The following is a 24,584-nucleotide window of genomic DNA, read 5'->3' on the forward strand; positions in this document are numbered from 1 at the left end:
TTCTGATGACTTCGACGCTCGGAGACCGACCACCGCTGACCCTGAAACGAAGGCGCTAAATTGAACCAGGAACTGGGGAGGGAACCCCGTAGTAACTAAGGTAACGGTGGCGTGGCGGGAGCTCCGCGCAGGCGCACTGCGTCCTCGCGTGGGCCTGCCTGGGCCTGGAACTCCCCGGGCCGGGGCGACTCCGGGTGGGTGGGAGACCGGCGGCGCGCGCCTGCGCAGTGGCGAGGGCGCTGGTGTGACCGAGCGCACGTAGCGAGGGCTGCGGCCGTCCCTTCTCCTGCGCGCCGGCGCAGGCCTGGGGCTTATAAAAGGGCTGACGGGCTCCCTCTGTCGCCCAGTCGCACCGCCAGCAGGCTGAGGGTAGCGGGAGGTAGCCACCCGAGCGCAGGCGACAGGACCCGACAGGACCAGCCGGACCCGAGCTGTCGCCGCCCTCACGCTCGGCCCGCTGTCCAGGTGAGGCTCTCCTCCGACCTTAGGGACCGATGCCGGCCTCCCCGCGAGCAGCCGGGGACCCCCTAGTCCTGGGCGGCGGGGGTTCCGCTGCCCTTTCCCACCGCCGCTCCCGGGTCTCTCCGAGGGGACTCGGCCCCGCACCCCCCCGAGGCCCAACCTCCCCGCGGCTCGCCCGGCTTCTCTCGCCGCCCCCGTCCTGTCTCTGGCTAGGGCTGCAGCAGCTTCTGCCCCGCCCCAGGACTAGGACCTTCTTGAATGTTCCATCCTGGGCAGCCTGCCTCCCTGTTGACTGGTGTCGCGCGCGGTGCCTGGTCCTTCCTACAAAGCTGAGGGAAGGCGAGGGCGGGCGGGGGTCTGGGTGGTCACAGCGGCAGATGGTTAGCGTGTGGCCTCGGAGAAGGCTCGCGGCGCTTGCAAGCCGGGGCTGAGGCACCCCGCCTTTTTCTTTTTAACTTTTGCAAAGTGAAGCTGGGAAGTGGGACCTACTCAAAAGTTGGGAACAAGTTCAGTGACGCGTCGCGGTGCTACCTCAGCAGTTAGACATAGCCCGGGGGCTTGAGCTACTAGAGCGGAGAAGTTGCTGTCAGTCACACAGTTGGGGAAGCTGGCTTCTTCCTTCCTCTTCATCCCCGGGACTCATTTAAGGACTCGTGAATCCGTCTCTATCCCTCCCTTTCGTCCTTCTCTCCCCCTCCTCTCGTTTCGTTCACTCCCTTACCCCTTTCCGTCCTTCACCCCCTGACCCTCCCCTAGTAGGGTCGAAAAGTCAGTCCACTTCAGTCAAACCTTCCATGATTGTGTGAGCATTTTAATTTGAGTTTTGTGATTGCCCCCCAGATGAATGTTTAGTGTGTGTGTGTGTAGGTGTAGGGGGAGGAAGGATGGTACGATAAATAGGAGACTGTTTCAAGAATGGAAACTTCATACAAATGCAGTTTTTAGACTCCAGCATCTTAAGCGGACCGCACAGAATGAGGACTCTTGGATTTTTGCACCGTTGGTTATAGGGCAGGGTCTCCCAAAGAAAGAAGCGGAGAAGCTACTGGGTCCTCTTTTAGAACCTGGGAGAAAAGAAAATTAAAAGGAACTTGCCAGTTTTTTCAACTTAACTGTTCCTCCGAGAGCTGTGGCTCTTGGACTTTTCCTTGGAATGCGCTCTGGAGGGATGGACTAGCCGCTCCGTGAGCGGGGGAGGGGGGAGACGTGGCAGCAGTGTTCTTTCAGCGACTCTTTGCCTTTTTTTTTTTTTTTTAAGGTTGAGGGGGAAAAATATTTCCCTTCTCAGGTTTAGATGTAGCTTATGAATGGAGCTAGTCTTTTCCTAAAATAATCACGTTAAAAAAAAAGTCACGCCTGCTTAGTAGGAACATTGGAAATTAATTTTAAAATACATAAAAGGATTATTTTGATTATTTCTATGGAGAAGATAGATTTTTTTTTAAGCAGAGGGTAGTAAAGAAGCTCAAAGTGGCCACGCTTAAATTTGTCTTGATTTGAAATATGAATAGCGGTGATTTCTTTTTTTCCTCTCAACCTCTGATTTTTCTTTAACTTTGGTTTTAGCCTGAATGTCATTTCAGAGCCTTAAATATGAATTTGAAGTTTTACCTTTTTCTTTCTGTAGGAAGCATAGATTTTTTTTATTACTTTAAAAGGTCATGACACTTTGATTTTGGAATATTGTGTCTGATGTTTTTTGAGGACAAATGCCTTTTGGATTTCCAGGCTAAGGAAGGGACTCTATCTCCTCTAGGTGGGTAAAGCATTTCCATTGTGACACTGAGATGAGTTTTATTTTGAAATACTGGAAGCAGGAACTGTGATATAAAAGGATTGGGCAGTTTGTCGATTCATAACTTAGCTAGCAAAGTAGGTGAAAAATAGATACAACTTGTAATTATTATAAAAAATAAATATTGAAGGAAAAAGTTTTACATCAGCTGTGTATTATCACTGTTGCAGGTGAGCCTTATAGCTGTGGTAGAGAGATGCTATTTTTCCGTTGCTTCAACATGAGTTATATATCGACAAGCTGCATGGATTCATGGAGTAGCTAATTTAAAACATTTGCGTTGATGCCGGGTATGTGGTAGGAATTGGGACAGCCATAAAGTTTGTGAACCTTAGTTTCTATGGAAGGAATGCTTTGTTTTTAATGACTAACCTGGAGTGTAATTATTGTTCTTAGACTAGTCTGTGAGATCCAGAATGATTTTCAAACTATTTTGAGGCCATGAGACCCCTTGAAAGCCTGCAGGAAAGTGGGGGCCTAAATCAGGAAATACAAATATATGTATTTATATATAATTTTGTAAGCCATTTTGTCTTGTTTTTGTTTTTCGAAACAGGGTTTCTCTAGCTTTGGAGCCTGTCCTGGAACTAGCTCTTGTAGACCAGGCTGGCCTCGAACTCAGAGATCCGCCTGTCTCTGCCTCCTGAGTACTGGGATTAAAGGCGTGCGCCACCACTGCCTGGCTAGTTTTATATACCATTTCAGGCTCCCATCCATTAACTTTAAGAATTCCTAAAAAATAAAAGATGTGAAGCTACTATTCAAAAATATCTAGACTTCTTGAGCCAGACTTTCTTAATTATTTCAGAAAGTTGAGATGATCATATGTCAACTTCATTCAGGTATGTGGATGGTTCTAATAAACTTTTGCTGAAAGTGCTTTTAACAAATTAAGTTTTTAGAATTGAATTGCTGTGTTGTAAGTCAGTAAAAGTATGTCATATCTTGCCCTTCCTCTCTCCCAATATTGTAAACTTTGAAGGTGAAATAAGCATGAAGATAAGAAAAATAACTTGAACGGTCTCTGACATTTAACTTTATTGTCTTTTTGTGCTAAGATCTTAAATCTTACACTTAAACCATCTGTGGCACGTGTGTATAAACATGCATATGTGAGATAAGCCAAATAAAATGGTGCTTACATATGTGAAATCAGTTCAAATGTGTGTGTATATTCAGTGATATGTTTTTATATAAATTGGAGCTATCCTGTCATTAGTTTTCTTTTAGCCAGATAGATATGCCTGAATAAAAACCAAAAAATTAAAAAAGAGTCTCATAGAAATTTGAAGCAAATTCCTTTTCTTGTCTTCATTTGGATTTTCATTTGGATGCTCAGAATGACTGTTAGTATATTTGGCTGAATGTTGGCTAAAAATACAGTACTAAGATTCATGCTTCTTACATAACTATCATCAGAATAAATTCTGCCTTAGATTTCTTCTGATTCCTGTTTTTATAAATGTGTCCATGTTTTGGTGGCTTACAATTTTTTTAGTAATAGTAAATCAAATTAATATATCATCCTTCTGGTAGTGTACATTTGAGCAGTTATAAATAATATGAAGGGAAGACTTTAATTCCGTGCTTGTTTCATTTGTTTGGATGGTTGTATAACTTTGACTGGTTTTGTTTTTATCTCTGTAATTAATGTTTTTTTTAAAGATTTATTATTATGTATACAACATTCCTTCCATGTATGCTTGCATGCCGGAAGAGGGCGCCAGATCTCATTATAGATGGCTGTGAGCCACCATGTGGTTGCTGGGAATTGAACTCAGGACCTCTGGAAGAGCAGTCAGTGCTCTTAACCTCTGAGCCATCTCTCCAGCCCTGTAATTAATGTTTTAAGAAAGAGTCTCACAGTGGTAGCCCTGGTTGACCTGGAACTCCTCAGACTAAAAAGATCTGCCTGTGTCTGCCTCCTAAATGCTGGGATTAAAGGCATATGCCGCCATGCCCAGCCTTGTATTAGTCATTTTTCTGTTGTTATGACATACATACTATACAGTAAAGCTTAGTTTGTAAATTAGGCACACTAAGAAATTAACACCAATAGCTAAATAGAAAATAGAAATATGGTAGTATATCATAATAAAAGGTGTATTTATTATCTTTCAAAATATCTTATTGAATGTTACAGCTTTTTACTTACAGGGAAGTACTTTATGTCTTCTTTTTGCATATCTGAATTTCCAGCATCACTATATATGTTAAAAACTTCCAAGAAATTTTACTGCATTTATGGGGGTGTTTGTGCATGTGTGTCACATTTGTGCATAGTGTGGATGTGTAAGGTCACATAAAGAGGACAAATTTAAAGTTTTTTAAATTTAATTTTATTTTTTGTGTGAGTGTGTTTTAGGGTTTTTATTGCTGTGAAGAGACACCATGACTACAGCAACTTTTATAAGTGAAGACATTTACTTAGTTTCAGAGGTTCAGTCCATTATCATCATGGCAGGGAGCATGGCAGTGTGCAGGCAGATGTATTTCTGGCTACATCTTAGCTTGCAAGCAATAGGAAGTCAACTGAGACACTGGACCAGTGAGCATAGGAAACCTCAAAGCCCATCCCCAAACAGTCACACTTCTTCCAACAAGGTTACACCTCCTATTCCCTATAAGATTATGGGGGCCAGTTACATTCAGACTACCACAAAGTGTTTTGCCAAATTCTTTCCAGACCCTAGAGGACAAATTTTGGAAGTTGATTCTTTCTTTGTTCTATGTAGGGTCTTGATGGCAGTTGTCTTTGCTTACTGAGCCATCTTCCTAGTCCTACAGCTACAGCTATCTTTTTGAACCACAGTGGACCGTAGGTAACTGAAAACATAGAAAGTGGACCCAAGGAAAGAATATTGATTTTTTTTTTTTCTTTCAAGGCAGGAGTTCTCCTTTTAACCCTGGCTGCTCTTGAACTCAAGAGATCCACCTGCCTCTGCCTAACCAGTACTGGGATTAGAGGTGGGTGCCACCACTGCCTGGCAATACTGAATTTTTTTATGTATGCCCACAATAATTACAGAAATGGATTCTATAAGCAAATTGTTGGAAGAAGGTGCTTTTATAAAGACCCCAGAGAGAATAACTTTTAATAAATTAAGGTTTTAATCACTAGTTTTTTCATGTTATTCTACTTTTTCTGATTATACATTTATAAGATTCTTCACCTCAGTCCCTGATTTTATTGACCACAAATTCAGATCTTCCTGCTGAATCCTCCTGAGTGCTGGGATTACTGGTGTGTCACACTATATCCAGTTCTGGATTTTTTTTTTTAAGTCTTTGAAAGTGGTTTTGTTTGTTCATTTGCTTTTTGGTTTTGTTTATTTTATTTATATGTATTGGTATTTTGTTTGCTTGTATGTATGTGGTGGTGGTGATTACAAGAGGCATCAGATCTCCTGGAACTGGAGGTACAGACGTTTGAGAATCAAATAATTGTTTCAGTTAAGGCATATATTGAGATGAACTAGTGTTGGATTTTAGAGACACTGTCTTGAAGGTGTCTTCGATTCTGTATTTTGATAGGTAAGCATTTGTTATGTAATGCTATGTGTTGATTACTGTGCTGAAAGAATTATAATCTCTGGTTTGAAATAGAATGGGAAACAGTTTATATGTCTGTTTGAGAAATATTAGTAAATATTAATTCATTTTTAAATAGGCTGAAGACTTCTTTTACTCTTAATTTTATGTTAATTGGACTTTCATATCCAGTTCTCTAAAATCAAGACCCTATAGTGTTTGTAAACCCTACTTGATGAATTTAGGGCTCCAAACATGACTTACCATGTTGACCTTTGTTTTTGCTCCTTTGTTCAAATAAATCCCCTCACACGGATTTTAATTGGGAGGTGGGGGTTGAGACAGAGTTTCACTGTATAGCCCTGGAACCATGTGACTCTCCTGGAACTCTGTAGACCAGGTTGGCCTTGAACTCACAGATATCCCCCTGCCTCTGCCTTCTGAGTGTTGAGATGAAAGGGGTGTGTGTGCCACTGCCTGGCACCTCATGTTTTTTAACTTAAAAAATTTTTTGATATTGTAATATAATTACAACATTTCTCTTTCCTCCCTCCAAATCCTCCCACATATTCCATGTTTTTCAAATTCATAGTCTCTTCTTTTCATCAATTGTCATTGCTTGTGTGTGTTTTCAGGGCTGACCACTTGGTAACCAACTGATGTGCTCTTTCCTGGAGAAGACATTTCTCTTGCTCCCAGAATTTCTTAGTTGCCTATAGCTCTTTGTGTAGGGCTTCCCCATATCCTGTCCCTTGGTGGTGTTCTTGCTCAGGTCACATTTGGGTAAGTCATATTGATTGAGAGTTGTGGGGGTAGCTTCTGACATCACTAGGAGATAGTCTCACAGCAAATTCCCTGATCCTCTGGCTCTTACAATCTTTCTGACCCCTCTTGGGCAATGTTCCCTGAGCCTTAGATGCAGGAGTGAGTTTTTGATGTATCAACTGGGACTGGGATTCACAACTCTGCTTTGATTGGTTGTGGTTTTCTGTAATGGTCTTTGTCTGTTGCTAAGAGAACTTTCCTAGATGGGGGTGAAAACTCTACTTATCTGTGGGTATAAAAGGACAGATTAATAGATTGGTGTTAGGGATGATGCCTATTTAATGATGAAGTGCTTACAGATTGTCCTTCAGTATCTGTGACATGAATTCCTCCATCCATATTTTTTTAAATCTACACAAGATTTTACTCATTCAGGGCTAGCAAGATGGCGCTCAGCAGGATAAGGAACTTGCTACCAACTCCAGTGACCTAAGTTGTATTCCCTGATTCATTCAAGAAGAACCAATTTCAGGCTGTTCTTTGACCTTCACACATATGCCATGGGGACATTTGGGTCATTTTCTGTGTTGTGTTTTGTGAGCTTTTGTGTAAACGTCTTTGTAGAGGCATATACTTCTGCTCACACCCCCCCCCATTAATATCTAGGAACAGAATAACTAGAACATAAATGTTAAGGAAATGGTCCCCTCTCTCCAAGTTGTTGGCTTGTCTCTATTTTTTTTTAACAGTATGCTTTAAGAGGTAAGAATTAGCACTATTCTCAGACAACATATCTAAGTAAAAGATCTGAAAGATAATTTTAAAAAGCTCTAGAGGGCTTGTGCCTCTAATTCAAGCACCTGGGAGGGAGAGGCAGGAAGATTCAGTTTCAAGGTCATTGTCTGCTACATGTGATCTTGTTTTAAAAAGCGAAGCCCTCCAAATGAGTGCATTCAGCAAGTTTACAGGATAGAAAGTCAATATACAATGGTCAGTTGTATTTCTACTTAACTGGTACTGAACAACTGGTAATTAAATGAAAAATTACCATCTTAATACCACCAGAAACTTGCAACTTCACAATTCTGAATTGTACATAATTCTATAGTGAGTAAATGATTTATAATGTGAGTATGTTAAAAATTACAAAACTCTAGTTGTACCATCATCGTGGATTGGAAAACTGGGTATTATCAGATGCTAATTCTTCTCAAACCAGCCCATATCCCAGAAGTATACTTAACAGCAGCAGATAAGCTGCTTCTGAAGTTAATGGGAAAGTGAAAAGCCTTGAAAAGAGCTACCATACTCCAGACAGTATGGCATTAGAAAAAGATATAGTCAGTGAACAAAACAGAGTTTGCACACAAACATGGCCAATTACATTGAAAACAAACAAACAAGCAAAAAAACAAGAATTCTGAGACAAAGTCATAGACCAGATTGCCTTGAACTCAAAATTCTCCCGTCTCAGCTGCTTGAATGTTACCACATTTAGTTCAGTTCATTTTTGGCCAGCTAAAAGGTAAATCTATACAAAGAAGTCTATAACAGTTGCTTAATTATACCCAGAACGGGGGTGGGGAGGGTAGTCTTTGTATGTAGGGTTTTTTGTTTGTTTTGTTTTTTGAGACAGGGTCTTATTGCATAGTTCAGGCTGGCAACTTTGGACTCTGTAGATTCAGGTGAGCCTTAGTCTTCTGAGTGCAAAGACTATTAGTTCTCTTTGCTTATTTGCTGGTGTTTTGTTTTGAGACAAGTAGCTCAGGCTGTGTAGCTCTGGCTGGCCCAGAACTCACTATGTAGACCAGGTTGGCCCCAAACTCTTACGTCTACTTCCTGGTATGAGATTGCAGGTGTATGCCACCACACCTGGCATCTTTGTTTTATCTGTAAGAGAAATTTTAGAAAACATTACTATTTGTGTACAGCAAGATCCATAAGCAACGTCAAACATTACATGCATAATTTAATGTTTCTTTCTTTCTACAACTTCTTTCTACTCTCTGCTCTCTCTTAAAATATAGTCTGCATCTCATTTCTAGTGATCTTTGAGTTGAGGTGGCCTCTTTTCCACTTCTCCAAGTCTTTGTTTTTCTTTTCCACGTCCCTCAAAACACATTGGTAACAATTCCAGCTATGGCCTTGTCCCAACTTTGGCATTTCTTAAGTGTCTTCTGTGTGCCTGACACCATCCTTAGTTGAAATTATTTGAGTTTGTTATTTTATAAGCCTAAGACTTTTTAAAAATTTTTACTTCATGTGTCAGTGTTTTGCCTGTTTGTACGTCTGTATGCCATATGTGTAGTGTCTGAAAAAGCCAGAAGAAGGTGTTGGATCTCCTGGGACTGGAGTTACAGATGGCAAGTGGTCATATGGATGCTGGGAATCAGGCCCAGTCCTCTGGAAGAGCAGCCAGTGCTGTTAACTGCTGGATTACCTCTCTACCCCTGAATTACTGCTTTTTTAATTACTTGGTGGTGGTCACTTTTAGCCTCATGTTTTATCACCTTGCTTACTCTCTTTCCTATTAAAAGACCACCAAATAAAGTAGACATTATTGATGAATCTTATTAACTCAGAATGCTCATGATATTACTTATAATGACATTTTAGGCTCTCTATCCTGGGGAAAGAACTCTGGCTTTTTTTTCTACATTAAGAAAAGCATGTTTTGAGACAAGATATACACACACTCACACTCTCTTATGCTGGTTTAGAACACATAATCTCACTGCTTTAATCTCTTGAATACTTGAATTTTAGGTGTGTGGCACCACACCTGGCAGGAAATGCCTATGTGTTTCTAAGGTGCTTTAAACAATTTAAAAAAATCTATTGTTGAGTCTAAAACGGGCATCTAAGACAGGTGTGGTGGATACCCCTTTAATCCCAGCATTCAGGCAAATGCAGGTGGATCTCCGTGAGTTCAAGGCCAGCCTGGTCTATACAGTGAATTCCAGTACAGCCAGGGCTACGCAGAAAGACCCTGTCTCACCAGGCGATGGTGGCACAAGCCTTTAATCCCAGCACATGGGAGACAGAGACAAGTGGATCTCTGAGTTTGAGGTCAGCCTGGTCTACAGAGCAAGTTCAGGACAGGCTCCAAAGCTACCCGGAGAAACCCTGTCTTGAAACCAAACCAAAAAAAAAAAAAAACCAGACATACAAAATCAGAAAGACCCTTTCTCTAAAATAAATAAAATAGGATGTCTAAAAGTCAAGAACAATACCATTTTAATAGTAATTCCTACATTTTTTTTATTAAAAATCTGATCATATCATTAAAACAATTGTCCAAGCATGATGGAAATTTATAGAATAAAGTTAAAGACAAATGGCAGTTTGATGCGGGATTAGAAGGAAGATTAGAAATTTAGCTAGTTCTTTTAGTAATTGCTTAGTTGTTTTAGAAAGCATGTCCTGCTTGAATGAGAAAGCATGCCAAGTCCAGTTATGCAGCACAGTGTGGTAGCCATCATTAGGAACCAGCATTTGTGTTGGTTGTGAACTGTCACAAGATTAAAGGTGAATGCAGAAGCCAGGAGAACAAGCAGTGTGCGAGCTGCTGGAGCGTTCTAAAAGCTTTGAAGCCAGTGTGGGAGACATGGAGAGGCCTAAAAGGAGCCTCATGGAAAATTTTTAATGTCAGGCAAAGCTTAGATTAGAATATCAAGCATTCTTTCATCTCCGTTAAGATTTGGGTGATGTGTCTGGGAAAGAAGAATTTTCTTAAAATGTTGCAACTTTTTTAGGAGAAAAATAAGAGACTGAAATAATAAAGTATCTGCCAGATCACCTGTTCTAGTAATCCATCAAATAACGTGTACTTGAAACTCAATGAATGCTTATAACTGTAAATGTCTACAGTGTAGTAGAAAACTATTTCAAAACCTGTTCCTAGGTTTGATTGACCTGATGTGTGAGGCTGGACTTTGCTTGGAAGAAGCACGACAGACTATGTGTTAGTAGATAGCAGTGTGTTTTTATTCAGGCCTACCTGAGAAAGTGTCTTCCAGTAAGGTTGTTCTACTCTGTTTTCCCACACACAGTTTAAAAAATATAACATTCACAGTAAACATATATGTATGTTACAGGATTGTATAATGAAAATTTACGAATCTACTGTCTAACCAGTAATCGCCTCTTTTTCTTTTTTGACCTGTGGTTTTGCTATGTAGCTTAGACTGGCCTAGAACTCGTTATGTAACCCAGGCTGTTCTCAGATTTACAGTCTTCCTGCTTTAGCCTTTTAAGTGTTGCGATTACATGTCTGCACTGCCGCATCAGGTTCATAAATTATTTTCAAGAAATTATTTATATTGCTACAGTACCAAGTTTATCTTGGCAGCTTTGATCTCTTGGGCCTTCTTCTATTCTGTTTTCTTCCCCTTCTGTCCCTTGTATCCTCTCTCCCTCTCTTCTCTTTGCATGTCTTCTCAGGAATCCTGGGACTTAAGTTTTTCCTTTTAAGAGATTATCTTCAGTACTCCAGAGGAGGAGTAGGGGAATGTCTGGGAATTCAAGGCCAGCCTGGACTGCATGGTTAGACCCTGTCTCAAAAAACCCAAATCCATAAATATTACAAAATGAAAGCGATTACAATTATGTTGGCTTATTTAAATTCTGTTCCATGCTTGAAGATTTAGAACAGAAGACAGTTTTATCTCTTGCTTTTTCTTAATGCTGTATTATCTCTTGGGAAGCTTGACTCTATTCTATAGTGATCTGTTTTTGCAGATTTGAAGGGTAGAAATAAATGGAAGTAGGACATCATAATTAAGAAAATCATTATTTTTTCAAAAAACTGTGATTAATAAAACTATGTCTGTCTATTAACATGCCACTTAGGTTGTTCAGTGAATGTGGGTAAATGAGATATAGTTTTGAAACAGAATCATTCTGTAGAGTGATCTGTTTTTCTGAAAGATAAATTGAAGTATAAAACCCCTTTTAAAGAACGAGGCCTGTTTTTGTAATCTCAATGTTTTCCTGTACCCAGTTGCTCTCAAAGTATTGTCATCAGACCTACAATGTCTGCAGCACCTGGATATGTGTACAGATTAACCTGCCTATCTCAGACCTTTAGATGGTTCTGATATGGCAGTTTGAGGACCATAGCTATAGAGCAACAATTAGATTGTCTTGTTAGTTGTTTGGAGTAATGGTATATAGACCTGACTTTATATTGCAAATGGTAAAATTCAATTTAAAGTAGCCTGGAAAAACGTTATAAAAGAGGCTCCCTTAGGTGTACTGGTAAGTTAGTGATTGGGGTATCTCACTGATTCAGTGCACCAGTTATAAAGGATGAGAGACCCTGTGGCTAGAAATACTTGATTCTATGATGTTACTTTGCCTTTAGTTGAAGGTTGGATACATCCTTCAGAACTAGGAAAAATAGTCATAGATCTGACCCAAGTTCACGTGTGAGTTAAACAATTCCATGAAGACCTGCTTTCTCCCATTCACAAGCCCATTCCTTATGTTCATGAGGATGAAGGTCAGTGCTCTGGGTTCTGTGTCTGTTTCTAGGAAGAAGGAGAATGGGCAGGCATGCCACTAGCACAGTGTAGATCACTACTTCATATCTTAGTTGGTTTGCCTTAGACTTACGCTCTCAGGCATCTGGAAAATAGATAGGTGACAAGTGGTCAGTGTGTAAAGCACTCGCCACACAGCCCTGAGGACCTGAGGTGAAGCCTGGGATCCTTGTAAAGGTTGAAAGACAGAACTGATTACACAAAGTTGTCCTCGGACCGCCACATGTGTGCACTCCTGCACATGCACATATATACATACAATAACAAAATATGCAGAGGTGTATGGAAAAGTTGCCTAATGTTTCCTACATCCTCATTAATTTCTTCTGCATATCTTCTTTCATAGTTTCAGCTATGTTATATTGTTAGTTTTTTTTTCCTTTTTTGCTTGAGACACTTTCTCTTTATAACACAGGCTAGATTTGAACTGCTGATTTTTCTACTTTAGCCTCTTAAGTGCTGGGATTACAAATGTACAAGTTTGAACATGTTTTTGTTAAGCATAGTTTCTTATTTTGAATTTCCCATTTACCTATTGACATCTTTTTAGTCTGGACTCCTTAGTAGAGTTTTAAAAAAGGCATTTTGACAGATGTTTTCTCTCTCCTTTCTCCACCCCCCCCCCGTGTGTGTGTGTGTGTGTGTGTGTGTGTGTGTGGTGTGTCGTCAGCACGTGTGTGCTTATAAAGGCAAGAGTGTATAAAGGTCGAGGATAACCCCAAGTGTCAGTTTTCACCTTCCACCTTTCTTGTAACCTGACCTCTGTTTGCTATTGCATATACAGACTAGCTACTCTATAAATTCTCTGGGATTCTCCTGTTTTTGTATCCGTATCCTATCTCAGCGCAGGAGCACTGGGATTACAGGTGCCAGTTTTGGGGAATTGTTTCCCCAGCCTTGTTTTCTGGTATTTAAAAAACAAGTGAGAGTGTGCACGCATGCACGTGCTTGTGAGTACAGGTACCTGGGGTGGCCAGAGAATTCAGATTCTGCTCTTACAGAGAACCTGAATTCAGTTTCAGCACCCATACTGAGAACCTTATAGCTGCCTGTAACTCCAGCTCCGGTACATACTCGAAACACCTGTGCCATCCCTCTAGCCCCTATTTACTGTGACTGGTCTCACTATGTAGACAGGGATGGCCTTGAACTCATAGAGCTCTGCCTGCCCCTGCACCACCACACTTAGCTCCTTTTCATATTTTCTCCTATTACTAGTGCTTTGAAATTTTATATAGATGCTGTAGTTATTAAAAGTATAGTTGTTCGGGCTGGAGAGATGACTCAGGACTGTAGAGTATTTCCAGAGACACTGGTGTTTGAGGCTCAGCTGTAAATTCTAGTTTCCCGTGGTGTGATGCCCTCTTCTCGCCTCTGCAGGCACTGCACACAGGTGGTACACAGATACAGGCAAAAGACCTGTATACATACAATAAAAATAAGAGGGGTAGGGCCTGGAGAAATGATGACTCAGCAATTTATTGCATTTGATATATATATATATTGCAATATATATATTGCATTTGATACTCTTACAGGGGTCTAGGGTTTGATTCCCAGCATCCACGTGATGGCTCAGAATCATCCATAAATCCAGTTTTAAGGACTCCCAACACCTTCTTCTGGCCTCTGAGGGAACCATGTGCACTATATACATGCAGGGGAAAACACTCATACACTTAAATGGAAAAATTCGGAAGAAAATGCCATTTTAAAACTGCTTTTTAGTTATTTCTGTAAGCTAATGGTTCTTGATTTATTGTGAGGTTTAACAACAATGGCAGGGAACAAAGAACCTTTAATAACACTTTATTTTATTAATGAAAAAGATCTTATATGATCTAAACTTTATCATGAGTTAAAAAATTATACAGTACTTATGATTAGCCTTCTGTTAATATAATCAAAGTGTGTGTAATTTTTTTTCTGGAAAAGGCGTTTACTCATTAAGAAAATTATGGCAGAAATCTGATTAAATACAGAAAATTCTAGACTCTTCAGGCAGCCTGGTGTTTTGAAAAAGCCTTGTGCTTTGGCAGGAGCCCAAGAGAGGAAGTGCTTGCATCTGCTACATTCTAGAAGCTTTCCCCAGATCACTGTAAGGCAGCCAAGAAAACTACATTTCACTACTGTGTGGTTCTGGAAGGATCTGGCAATTTGTAGCAAACTTGAGGGAGGAGATATAGGAGTTCTTCCAGGATGCCATTTTATTGTGGTGATCTGTTTTTATTGGGTTTAACTTAAGGGTGAAGGTGAAGGTACTTTTCAGCTTTTATTAAATAGGGGGTTTCAGTTAGGCCTCTGAAAAGCCTATTGGTTTAGACAGATTCACATAGGAAAGATCGGAGAAATGCCGACAAGAATTAGGTTGGCAAGTCAGCCTAGTCAATGAGATCCTGCTTCTGAAGCAAGTCGTACTGTAGTGGTGCCACGCTGCTGTGTAAAGCAGTGAGAAGCCCATGAGAAGGTGGAAGGGTGCTAGGGCAGTTGGTGAAAGCCAGGCAGAGCTTTTCAGTGGTTACTTAATACCCCCTTTATCACGAGCAGTCCTCACTAGAAAAGACTGCTCCCAGGGACAGCGGAGAAGGACAGAAGGCAGGGGTGGCAGGAGGCTCTGTGGTTAAAGGACTGTGAGGGCCAGAGTCCAGACCCCCAGAATGCAGGCATTATGTCACGTGGTGTGAGAGTCTGCCTGTGATTCCAGCCTTAGATGGCAAAGACCTGATCCCTAGAGCAAGCTGGCCACAGACTAACTGTGTGACTGAGCTCTGGGTTTAGTTGAAAGAACCTGCCTCAATGAATAATGTAGAAGGGTGGTTAGGGAGGTTCCAGATGTCAGCTTCAGATGGTGCATGCACGCACCATGTGCACCACACACAAAGGAATGGAAAAAGAGAAAAGGCGGTGCACTTTTCTACAAGGTTGAAATTAGGGGAAAATCACAGCAGTGTACTAACTAGGCTTAAGAGTTTTTGTTTCTTTAAACATAGAACATAGTAGTAAGAGAAGTTAGCCCGTCTTAAGAACAGAAACAGAGTGCGTTACATGATAGCCAGTGCTGGGGAGGGGTGGGGGGAATGGCTAAAGAGCTCTGAATATTTTTTCTTTTAAGCCATTTCTGACATTTTAAAAATATATTGGTGATGTTTAAAGTATATTTTTGTTGTGAAAATGTTTTATATCTAGCTCAAAGGGAAAAGTATTTTTTATGCTATATAAAAAAGCCTCAGCTGTTAAGAACACTTTTTGCTTTTCCAGAGGATCTGAGTTCTGTTCCCAGCATCCATATCTGTTGGCTTACAACTGCCTGTAACTTCAGTTCTGGGGTTCTAGGGTGTCTGATTCCTCTGACCTGCAAGGACACCTATACTTGTGTGCATAACTACACAATGTGTACACATATAATTAAGAATAATAAATCTTAAAAAAACCACAGCTCTTAGTTGCTCTACTTATAATAGTAACAGGAAAACAAATGGGTTGAAGTTTTTCTCTTGTATGGAGCATCTAACTCTGCTAAGATCATAAATCAACTGTTATTAAATTGATTTATAAAAATCACCATCAATTCTAGCCTGGAAACTAACTGCTGTGCTCTTTTTATAGGTGTGTGAACCCATGAAGTCTTCCAAGATGATCTGGTGTGTTTTAATGATAGGGATTCTGCTTCCTCAGTCTTCGGCCCATCCAGGCTTCTTTACTTCAATTGGTAAGTCTTTACTATTTATAACTTACTGGGTTTTACATTTTAGAATTTACCTTCTTTTGTAGTTTTAAATAGAAAAAAACAAATGCATTATATTCCTGAAGACTGACCTTGGTTTACAAACCCTTTACCTATCTAAACAGGCAGTTTAAAAAATCAGTTATGTCTGTCTGCTTTTCTTCTTTCCAATTTTTTAAAACAATGTTTTATTGGGTACACTAAAGACTGCGGTGCCTGGGCAGTAACTAGAGTACTGCCTGACTTGGTTTCCTTTAAATTAATTCTTCTTGATTACAAAAGTGAAATGTTTTATGCTTAAAAACTTAGGAAAGACATACCAAAGAGTTATTGATAGTTAGGTGTGGCAGCATGTGACTTTAATACCAATACTGGGTGGAGGCAGAGGCAGGTGGATCTCTGTGAGTGAGTTTGAAGCCAAGCCTGATCTACATACTGACATCCAGGCCAGCCAAGGCTACATAGTGAGACCCTGTTTCAAAACACAAAACAAAAAAGAAAGCAATAATGTCCACACACAATTAATTCAGATACATGCCATTTTAATGCACAGATATACAGTTATTCTGCACATTACTTTCTTTTTTATTTTTTTAGAATTTTTGAGATAGGGTTTTTCTGTATAGTCCTGGCTGTCCTGTAACTCACTTTGTAGATCAAGCTGGCCTTGAAGTCACAGACGCGTCTGCCTCTGCCTCCCAAGTGCCAGGACTAAAGGTGTGTGCCACAACCCCTGGCCTGCACATTACTTTCTAACCTGTTTTTACTTCACTTAAATATGTTATTTTTTTCACATCATAATTTTGAAAAATACTATAAAAGTAGTGTGTGGAAGGTGGGCAGTGATGGTACATTCCTTTAACCCCAGCACTTGGGAGGCAGAGGCAGGTGAGTTCAAAGCTAGCATAATCTACACAGATCGTGTTCCAGAACAGCCCGGAGCTACACAGAGAAACCTTGTGCCAAACAAAGAAAGTATGTAGGATTAAAGTGGGTTCTCTGTGGGGTGGGACTCTAACAGAGCAAGTACATAGATGGTAAAGAGCTCCCGTTCTTCCTTGTTCTCAGAACAGACCTGAAAGTTTGAGCTGTGTCTGTCTATAATTTCCTCTCTATATACTTCATGTGTATAATGAAATGTTAAGTGAGATGTTTCCCTTCTTTCTATTGACCATTTTGACCCTTTTAAAATTGTAGAACTAAAACAGGAGTGTAGGCATTTCTAACTTGATTTCAGTATATAAAATGAGGAGCCCTCTTAATCTTTAAAAAGAAATTTTAAAACATTTTTGCAACTTTTTCAAGTGTGGTTTGTGTTTTGTTTTTTTAATCAAAAATTTGATCCTGACTAGTCTTGAACACAAAAGATGAAGTATAAAAGCAGAGACAGTAAAGAAAAAACAGTAATTCTTAGTAAGTAGTGTTATTTGTTAATTTAAGTTTGTAAATGAAAACACCATTTCCCAAAATAGTCTAAGTTGACAAAATTTATTAGTTACAAAAGCTAGAACTAGAAGTCATGATTAGAATTTTATTTGGATTAATTTGGTTTAGTTGGTAAGAAAAGGAAAAGGAGGGAAAATGATCTTTTACAGCATATCTGTTCCATTCCAGTTAAATCCTCCTGTAACTAAAAGATTTATATTGATGAATATTTAATAACCTTTCTCTTCCCATGTAGGTCAGATGACTGATTTGATCCATACTGAGAGAGATCTGGTGACATCCCTAAAGGATTACATTAAAGCAGAAGAGGACAAGTTAGAACAGATAAAGAAGTAAGTGTGTTTCCTTACAATAGCTCCAACTCCACCTGAATGCTTTCTCTTCTGCACTAAGAGAAGTAAGTGGAAATGGAAGTCAGTTAAAATGTCCAAAGCAATGAGCACAGGAAAATGGGTTAATCTGGGTTGGGTTCATGTGTGTCAGCTTTGTGTTAGGTAGAGGTCAAAGGTTGACATTAGTTGCTTTGCTTTATTGCTATCTACTTGTTTTTTAAGGCAGGCTCTCTTAACTGAACCTGGTAAGGCTAGTTGGCCAGTTAATTTCAGGGACTTTCCTCTTTCCACCTCCCCAGCACTAGAATTGCAGGCACACACCACTGTCTGTGTGGGTGTTGGTTCTGAACTCAAGCGCCCATCCTTATGTAACGAGCACTTTCCCACCTGAGCCATCTCCATAGTCCCTACTTAGCTTTTTCACTACTGTGGCAAAGTAACTTGACAAAAATTAGTTGGGGAAAATATTTACTTTGTCTCACAGTTCAGATGTCCTAGTTTCATTCCATTAAAACAGAGCAGCTCACATAATGGCAGTAGAGATCAGAAACAGAGAATGGAGGGGATAGCAGGCTCCCTCCTTCCCTGGCCTGTGTTGATGCTGCACACATCAGGGTATGTCTTTCCTACCTATTTTTTTCTGGAAACACCTCACAGATAAACCCAAAGCTATCCTTTAAGAGTTACTTCTCAATCTATTTAATCAATCTAATGGTATTGACAGTCCAGATTAACCATCACAGTGAGAAAGAATATGGGTGGATGAAGATGTAGGTGTTCCAAAAAAGTCACCTGCTGGAGTAGTTTTTCAGTTCTACTCCTGGGATTCCATCATAGAGCTTACAGTGATAAGCATGATTAATGTTATGTTTTATATGTGTTTGGGGGGGTGTATAGTGGTTTTTCTACATTAATTTTATTGACACAAATTTATAGTTAATCCTGACCTGAGAATTTGTGTTTTGTTTATGAATGTCTTAAATTGATATTTTGGGGTGTGTGTGTGTGTGTGTGTGTGTGTGTGTGTGTGTGTGTTTGTGTGTGTGTGTGTGTGTGTTTTGAGACAGTCTCATTGTGTAGCACTGGCTGACTGAAACTCACTGAGATTGACCTGCTTCTGTCTGTTGAGTGCTGGGATTAAAGGTGTGCACCTGGCTGATGTTTCTGCTTTAAAACTTGTTTTCTACATAGAGTTTAAAGATTTGCCACAAATTAGCCAAACATGGTTGCACACACATATAATTTCAACATTTAAGAGGGAGGGGCAGGAGGATCACAATGAAGGCCAATCTAGATGGCATAATACAATAAAGCAAAGCAATAATAATAATGATGATTAATAACAACAACAACAATAATAATGATGATGATGATGATAATAATAATAATAAAAAATTAGCATGAGTTCGGCTAGGCTCAGTGGCATGTACCAGTACTCACTGCCACCGCAGGGGATGAAGCAGGGAAATCTCTTGAGTCCAGAAGTTCAAGACTAGCCTTAGTGGCAGCATAGTGAGACCCAGTATTTTTTTAAAAGGAAAAAATTGTGTAAGGGGCTAGAAAGATGACTCAGCAGTTAAGGGCACTGGTCACTGTCTGAGTGGATTCAGGTTCAATTCCTGGCACCCACAAGGTGGCTCACAACTGTCTGTAACGCCAATCCCAGATCTGATATCCTCTCTGGCCTCCTCAGGCACCAGGCATGCACATGGTAAGCATATTTTCATGTAGGCAACTTAGGGTCTATGTTGCTTTAAATGCATACTTAACAGAATTTAGACAGGGCCATTTTATTTTTATTATAATAATAATTTTAGCCTCTTGGAACTTAGGAGGAAATGAAAGTTGTGTATTTTTGATTCTATAAGATTTTGTGTTTTAGAGTCTTCATAATTTTACTTTAAAAAGAAATTATAGATAGTATCTTTAAATAAACTTAAAATTAGTTACTTTTCCCAAGTTCTTTACTTGCGTGTGATTTTTCTTTGATACACTCTTTTTCAGGAGGTTGGGAGGGACTTGCTAGATCATGCTTGCCTTGAATTCACAGGGATCCACTTGCCTCTGCCTCCTGAGTGCTGGGATTAAAAGCATGTGCCAGATTTGGGTGGGTGCGGAAATGAAGAGGAGTTGGGAGAGGGGGAAACTAATCTGAATATATTGTATGGATAAAAATCCATTTTCAGGAACAAAAAAAGCATGTGCCACCATGCCAGGTTTAGTACACTACTTTTATGTCTTACAGATGGGCAGAGAAGTTAGACCGACTAACCAGTACAGCAGCAAAAGACCCAGAAGGGTTTGTTGGGCATCCTGTAAATGCATTCAAATTAATGAAGCGTCTGAACACTGAATGGAGTGAGTTGGAGAATCTGATCCTCAAGGATATGTCAGATGGTGAGTTTACAGAGACTTCAGAACCCAAAACCAACTCATTCCTAGTATAGCAGAGGTTTATGTTATAATTGAATTATTGCATGTATGTTTGGTTTGACTAGAGATAGTTGAAATCTGGAGCATTTTATTAAAAAAATAGTAACTTCTAGTGTTGACAGAATGGGTGATTTTTGCCTTTTGATCTACAGAAGTGATTAGATTATTTGGAGTAGAACTTCATTTCTAAGGGTAAAAACGTTGGGAATTGAGTTACAAAGAAGAGTTTTAGCTGTGTTCTACCTAGTATTTTGTGTTTGGGGTTATTTTACTTATCGTAGGCAATAAATAAAAGAACCTAGAGACCTTATTCTCAAAAATCTTTGTACACAAAATAATAAAATTGTAGTTGGAGTGTTGATATTCTGGTGAAAAAAACCAAAACCAGGCCTGAATTTAATGAGGTAAAGGGATTTTGTAGTGTACATTAGAAGTTCAACTGTTCGAATACATTACTGATACAAAAAAGAGAAAGAAAAAAGATGCAAGCCAAACCATCTGTGTAGATAATATGCTCTTTAGAATGCTGCCAGTGTTAGCGAGCAGTCAAGTACACCTTACAGTCTCTTTATCCATGGTAGTTACAGTTAGCCACGACTCCAGAGTGTGGAAAACTTCCAAACTGAACAGGAAATTGTAAGTTTTGTGGCTTTCTGACTGAGATGAATTCCTCTGCTGCCCTGCTGGACTGTGAGGCCCCTTCCTTGCAGTATATCCCTGCCCTAAATCCTTAGCAGCCCTCTGTTCTCAGCATTGTTGCGATCTCATGTTTCATAGTGTTAAGTAACCCATGGAGCACACAAGTGCAAGCATAATGATGCTGCACTTTGGATGTGTCAGAGAGAAGCAATAGAGTGTTCTGCAAGTGAAAGCTCTTGACTTAGAAATGAAGGCAAAAACATAGAAGTTGCTAAGATCCTTGGTAAGAATAAGCTTAATGTTCATTAAATTGTGAAGAAAGAAAAGGAAATTCTTTATAGTTCTGCTGTTGTACCTCAGATTACAGAAGCTATATACATGAGCTCAGTTAGCTAGAAAAGATACTGGCTGAACTTGCATATGTATGTGAAAGGAAAAAGTCTTGTTTTTCAAAGTTTTGGCACTATCCATGCTTTCTTTCAACAACTAAAAGTTTTGCAGTGGGTCTCCTGTGGGTAAGGAAGGAACACTACTACCTATAGGACCATGAAAAGTAATGGCAGATGGTTGTGCCTACTTCTTTACCATGAGCTGGCTTTCCCATTATATTCCTCCTGAGACCATTTATTACATTGAATCTGTAGATTGCTTTTGTAAGATTGCCATTTTTACTATGTTGATTCTACCTACCCAAGAGTATGGGAGATCTTTCCACTTTCTGGTGTCTTCTTCAATTTCTTTCTCCAAAGATTTAAAGTTCTTGTCATACAAGTCTTCTACTTGTTTGGTTAGAGTTTCTTCGAGATATTTTATGCTATTTGTGGCTATCGTGAAGGGTGTTGATTCTTTGATTTCTTCCCCAGCCCATTTATCATCTGTGTACAGGAGGGCTACTGATTTTTTTGAGTTAATCTTGTATCCTGCTACATTGCTGAAAGTGTTTATGAGTTGTAGAAGTTCCTTGGTAGAATTTTTGGGATCACTCAGGTAAACTATCATCTCATCAGCAAACAGTGAGAGTTTGACTTCTTTTCCAATTTGTATCCCCTTGATCTCCTTTTGGTGTCTTAATGCTCTTGCTAGGACCTCAAGAACTGTATTGAATAGATATGAAGAGAGTGGACAACCTTGTCTTGTTTCTGATTTCAGTGGAATCGCTGGGAGTTTCTCTCCATTTAGTTTGATGTTGGCTGTTGGCTTGCTTTATATTGCCTTTATTATGTTTAGTATGTTCCTTGAATCCCTGCTCTCTCCAAGACCTTTATCATGAAGGAATGTTGTATTTTGTCAAGCTTTCTCAGCATCTAATGAGATAATCATGTGGGTTTTATTTTTCAGTTTGTTTATATGGTAGATTACGTTGACAGATTTTCGTATGTTGAACCATCCCTGCATCTGTGGGATGAAGCAGACTTGATCATGATGGATGATGGTTCTGATATGTTCTTGGATTCGATTTGCTAGTATTTTATTTAGTATTTTTGCATCAATGTTCATGAGTGAGATTGGTCTGTACTTTCCCATTAATTTAAAAAAATACCTGATGTTTAGTGATCAGAATACATATAGTTGACAATAAATTTATTATTTACAGTGGTGACATTAGTGTTATTAAAATTTTGAATCACATTTTGATCTTGTTTTTTGTTTTTAAGGAGTGTTTATAATTTATTCTCCTTAGGAGCTGTAGTTATCAAGTAATTCATTTTGTTAGTTTGATTTTAAGATATTTTATATGAATCCTGTAGTGCTTGTGTCTGTCAGGGAAAGGGCCCTGAGAATGGAACTCAGGGCTTTGCACCTTTTATACAGGTTCTCTACAATTGATCTACATCACCAGTTTTGTATTTTCTGTCTCTTCTGTGTATTTTTTAGACAGGGTCTCCCTATGTAGTTCTAGTCGGTCTGCAGCTTGCAAACTCTGCCTGCCTCTGCCTCCATATGCTGGATTAAGGGCGTGGGCCAGCATGCCTGGCTTGTTTGGGCAATTTGAGACAGGCTGGCACTCAACATATGCCATCCTCTTACCTTTGTCGGAGTTCTTGGTTTAGAGGCATGTGCTGTCATTCCTGGCCTCTGGGTTGTTTGTTTTTTCCTTGTTAAGTTGTGTAACAGTTATTATTAGAACTTTACTAATAGGAATGTAATTCTGAAGTGACCTCAGGTTGTTTACTTTTTAATGGGAGTAGGGAATCGAAGTTAATGGTCTGTTCCATCTTAGTCAGTGTGGGTTGTTTTTTTTTTTGTGAACATGTGGGAATTTCATGGTAATGTAGAAAAATGGTAAGTTTTTTTTTATATAATACTCTATTAAAAGTCAATGAATTTTTATAACCCAGCCTTCCCCCACCATTTTTTCTATTTCAAGGCTTTATCTCTAACCTGACCATTCAGAGGCAGTACTTCCCTAATGATGAAGATCAGGTTGGGGCAGCTAAAGCTCTGTTTCGTCTGCAAGACACCTACAATCTGGACACAGACACCATCTCAAAGGGCAATCTTCCAGGTAAGAGAATTCTTCACATTCATCAGTGTTTGTCACCTAGCTACTCTCTTCAGCCTATAGGAAATATGAGTAATTTTATGTATTAACATTTGTTTGTGACAGGGTCTCCTATAGATCAGGCTGGTCTCCGGTTTCAATCTCCTGAGTGCCGGGATTACAAGCATATACTGCTATACCTGGCTTTCTAGCTCACGAAGAAAGTTATTTGTTGTTAGTATTTGCAAGGCTATGAGAGTATGCGGGGGCGGACACGTACCGTGGCACATGTGTAGAGGTCAGAGAACAGTCTGGGAGTTGGTTCGCTCCTCCTTCTGTGGGATCTGGAGTTCCACCTGATGGGCCATCTCAGTAGCCCTACTTGTTGCTATCCTTGGAGAACAAAAGAAAAGCTCCCTTCTCTGGGAGTTAATGGCAGGGGATAATGCTTTTAGCTTGATAATGTCAAAGCAACAGCCTAAGGAAGGAATTTCAGTATATAACAAAAATCATTTTTCTAGTTTTTCTTTTAGAACATCTGATATTACTTAAATGCTTTGTAGATAAAATTGTAAGATGATTAATCCTTTTATGTCCATTAACTGAAAGCTAAGATGTTCTGAATATGGACAGATATTAAAATGTTCTGTAGTATAAAGCAACCTACTATAGTATGTAACTATATTGGTCAAAAAATTTTGTGCAAAAATTTTGAGTTATATCTTACTTTATGATAATTTGCTTCTGTCACTTTTTCTGTGAATTTGTGTCTCGGTGCCTTCTCTCACTATCACCAGAGAAGTGAGATGTGTCTGTAGTCAGACTGAAACTGGTTTTCTCAGTAACCAAACAAAGAGATGGTTGTTGATGAAGATGCTTTCCCTTCCTCCCTCCCTCCCTCCTTCCCTTCCTTTCTGAGACAGAGTTTCTCTTTATGTAACTCTAGCTATCCTGACACTCACTCTGTAGACTAGGCTGGCCTTGAACTCATAGAGATCCACCTACCTCTGCCTCCCAGTTCTGCGATTAAAGGTGTGCACCACCACTGCCTGGCTAAAGATGCTTTTTTTGTACATTTTTTTTTTCCATTTGGGATAAGTTGTGGGATGGTAAAATTTAATATTTTATATTAAGTAAGATTTTTTTAATAAACAAATGCTTATTGAACTGATCAGGTTTGTATTCTATTTTCTATTTCTATTAACTGCATTCATTACAATATTTGATAGGACTATAACATTTAAAATTTGGCTTCTGGTTTACAATCCCACATTCAATAGGCATTAATTATGTCATATGTGCAGTTACTAAGTGTTAATAATCAGGCATCGTACTGGCCTGCCCTAGGGGTCCTGACAGGATACATCCTCAGCTGCAACCACTAAGAGCACCTCCTGTGTACATTCACTGCGTTCCCTTTTAAAAGACGGGT

At 39.6% G+C, this 24,584-nt stretch overlaps 1 protein-coding gene across 2 annotated transcripts in view; it reads left to right on the forward strand.

Annotated features, from left to right (window-relative positions):
- Positions 1–308: 308 nt before the first annotated feature.
- The window catches only part of P4ha1 (prolyl 4-hydroxylase subunit alpha 1), a 53,161-nt gene continuing 28,885 nt past the window's right edge, over positions 309–24,584 (forward strand). For both annotated transcript variants that reach the window (XM_048451745.3, XM_048451744.3), the window contains exons 1-5: positions 309–465; positions 15,703–15,805; positions 17,502–17,598; positions 19,844–19,995; positions 23,039–23,176. In XM_048451745.3, the coding sequence (XP_048307702.3) occupies positions 15,715–15,805; positions 17,502–17,598; positions 19,844–19,995; positions 23,039–23,176 (478 nt within the window). In that variant the 5' untranslated portion in view covers positions 309–465; positions 15,703–15,714. The remainder of the gene's footprint in view (positions 466–15,702; positions 15,806–17,501; positions 17,599–19,843; positions 19,996–23,038; positions 23,177–24,584) is intronic.

This window comes from Myodes glareolus, chromosome 18 (assembly GCF_982192425.1).
Source record: "Myodes glareolus chromosome 18, mMyoGla1.1, whole genome shotgun sequence".
Lineage (NCBI taxonomy): Eukaryota > Metazoa > Chordata > Mammalia > Rodentia > Cricetidae > Myodes > Myodes glareolus.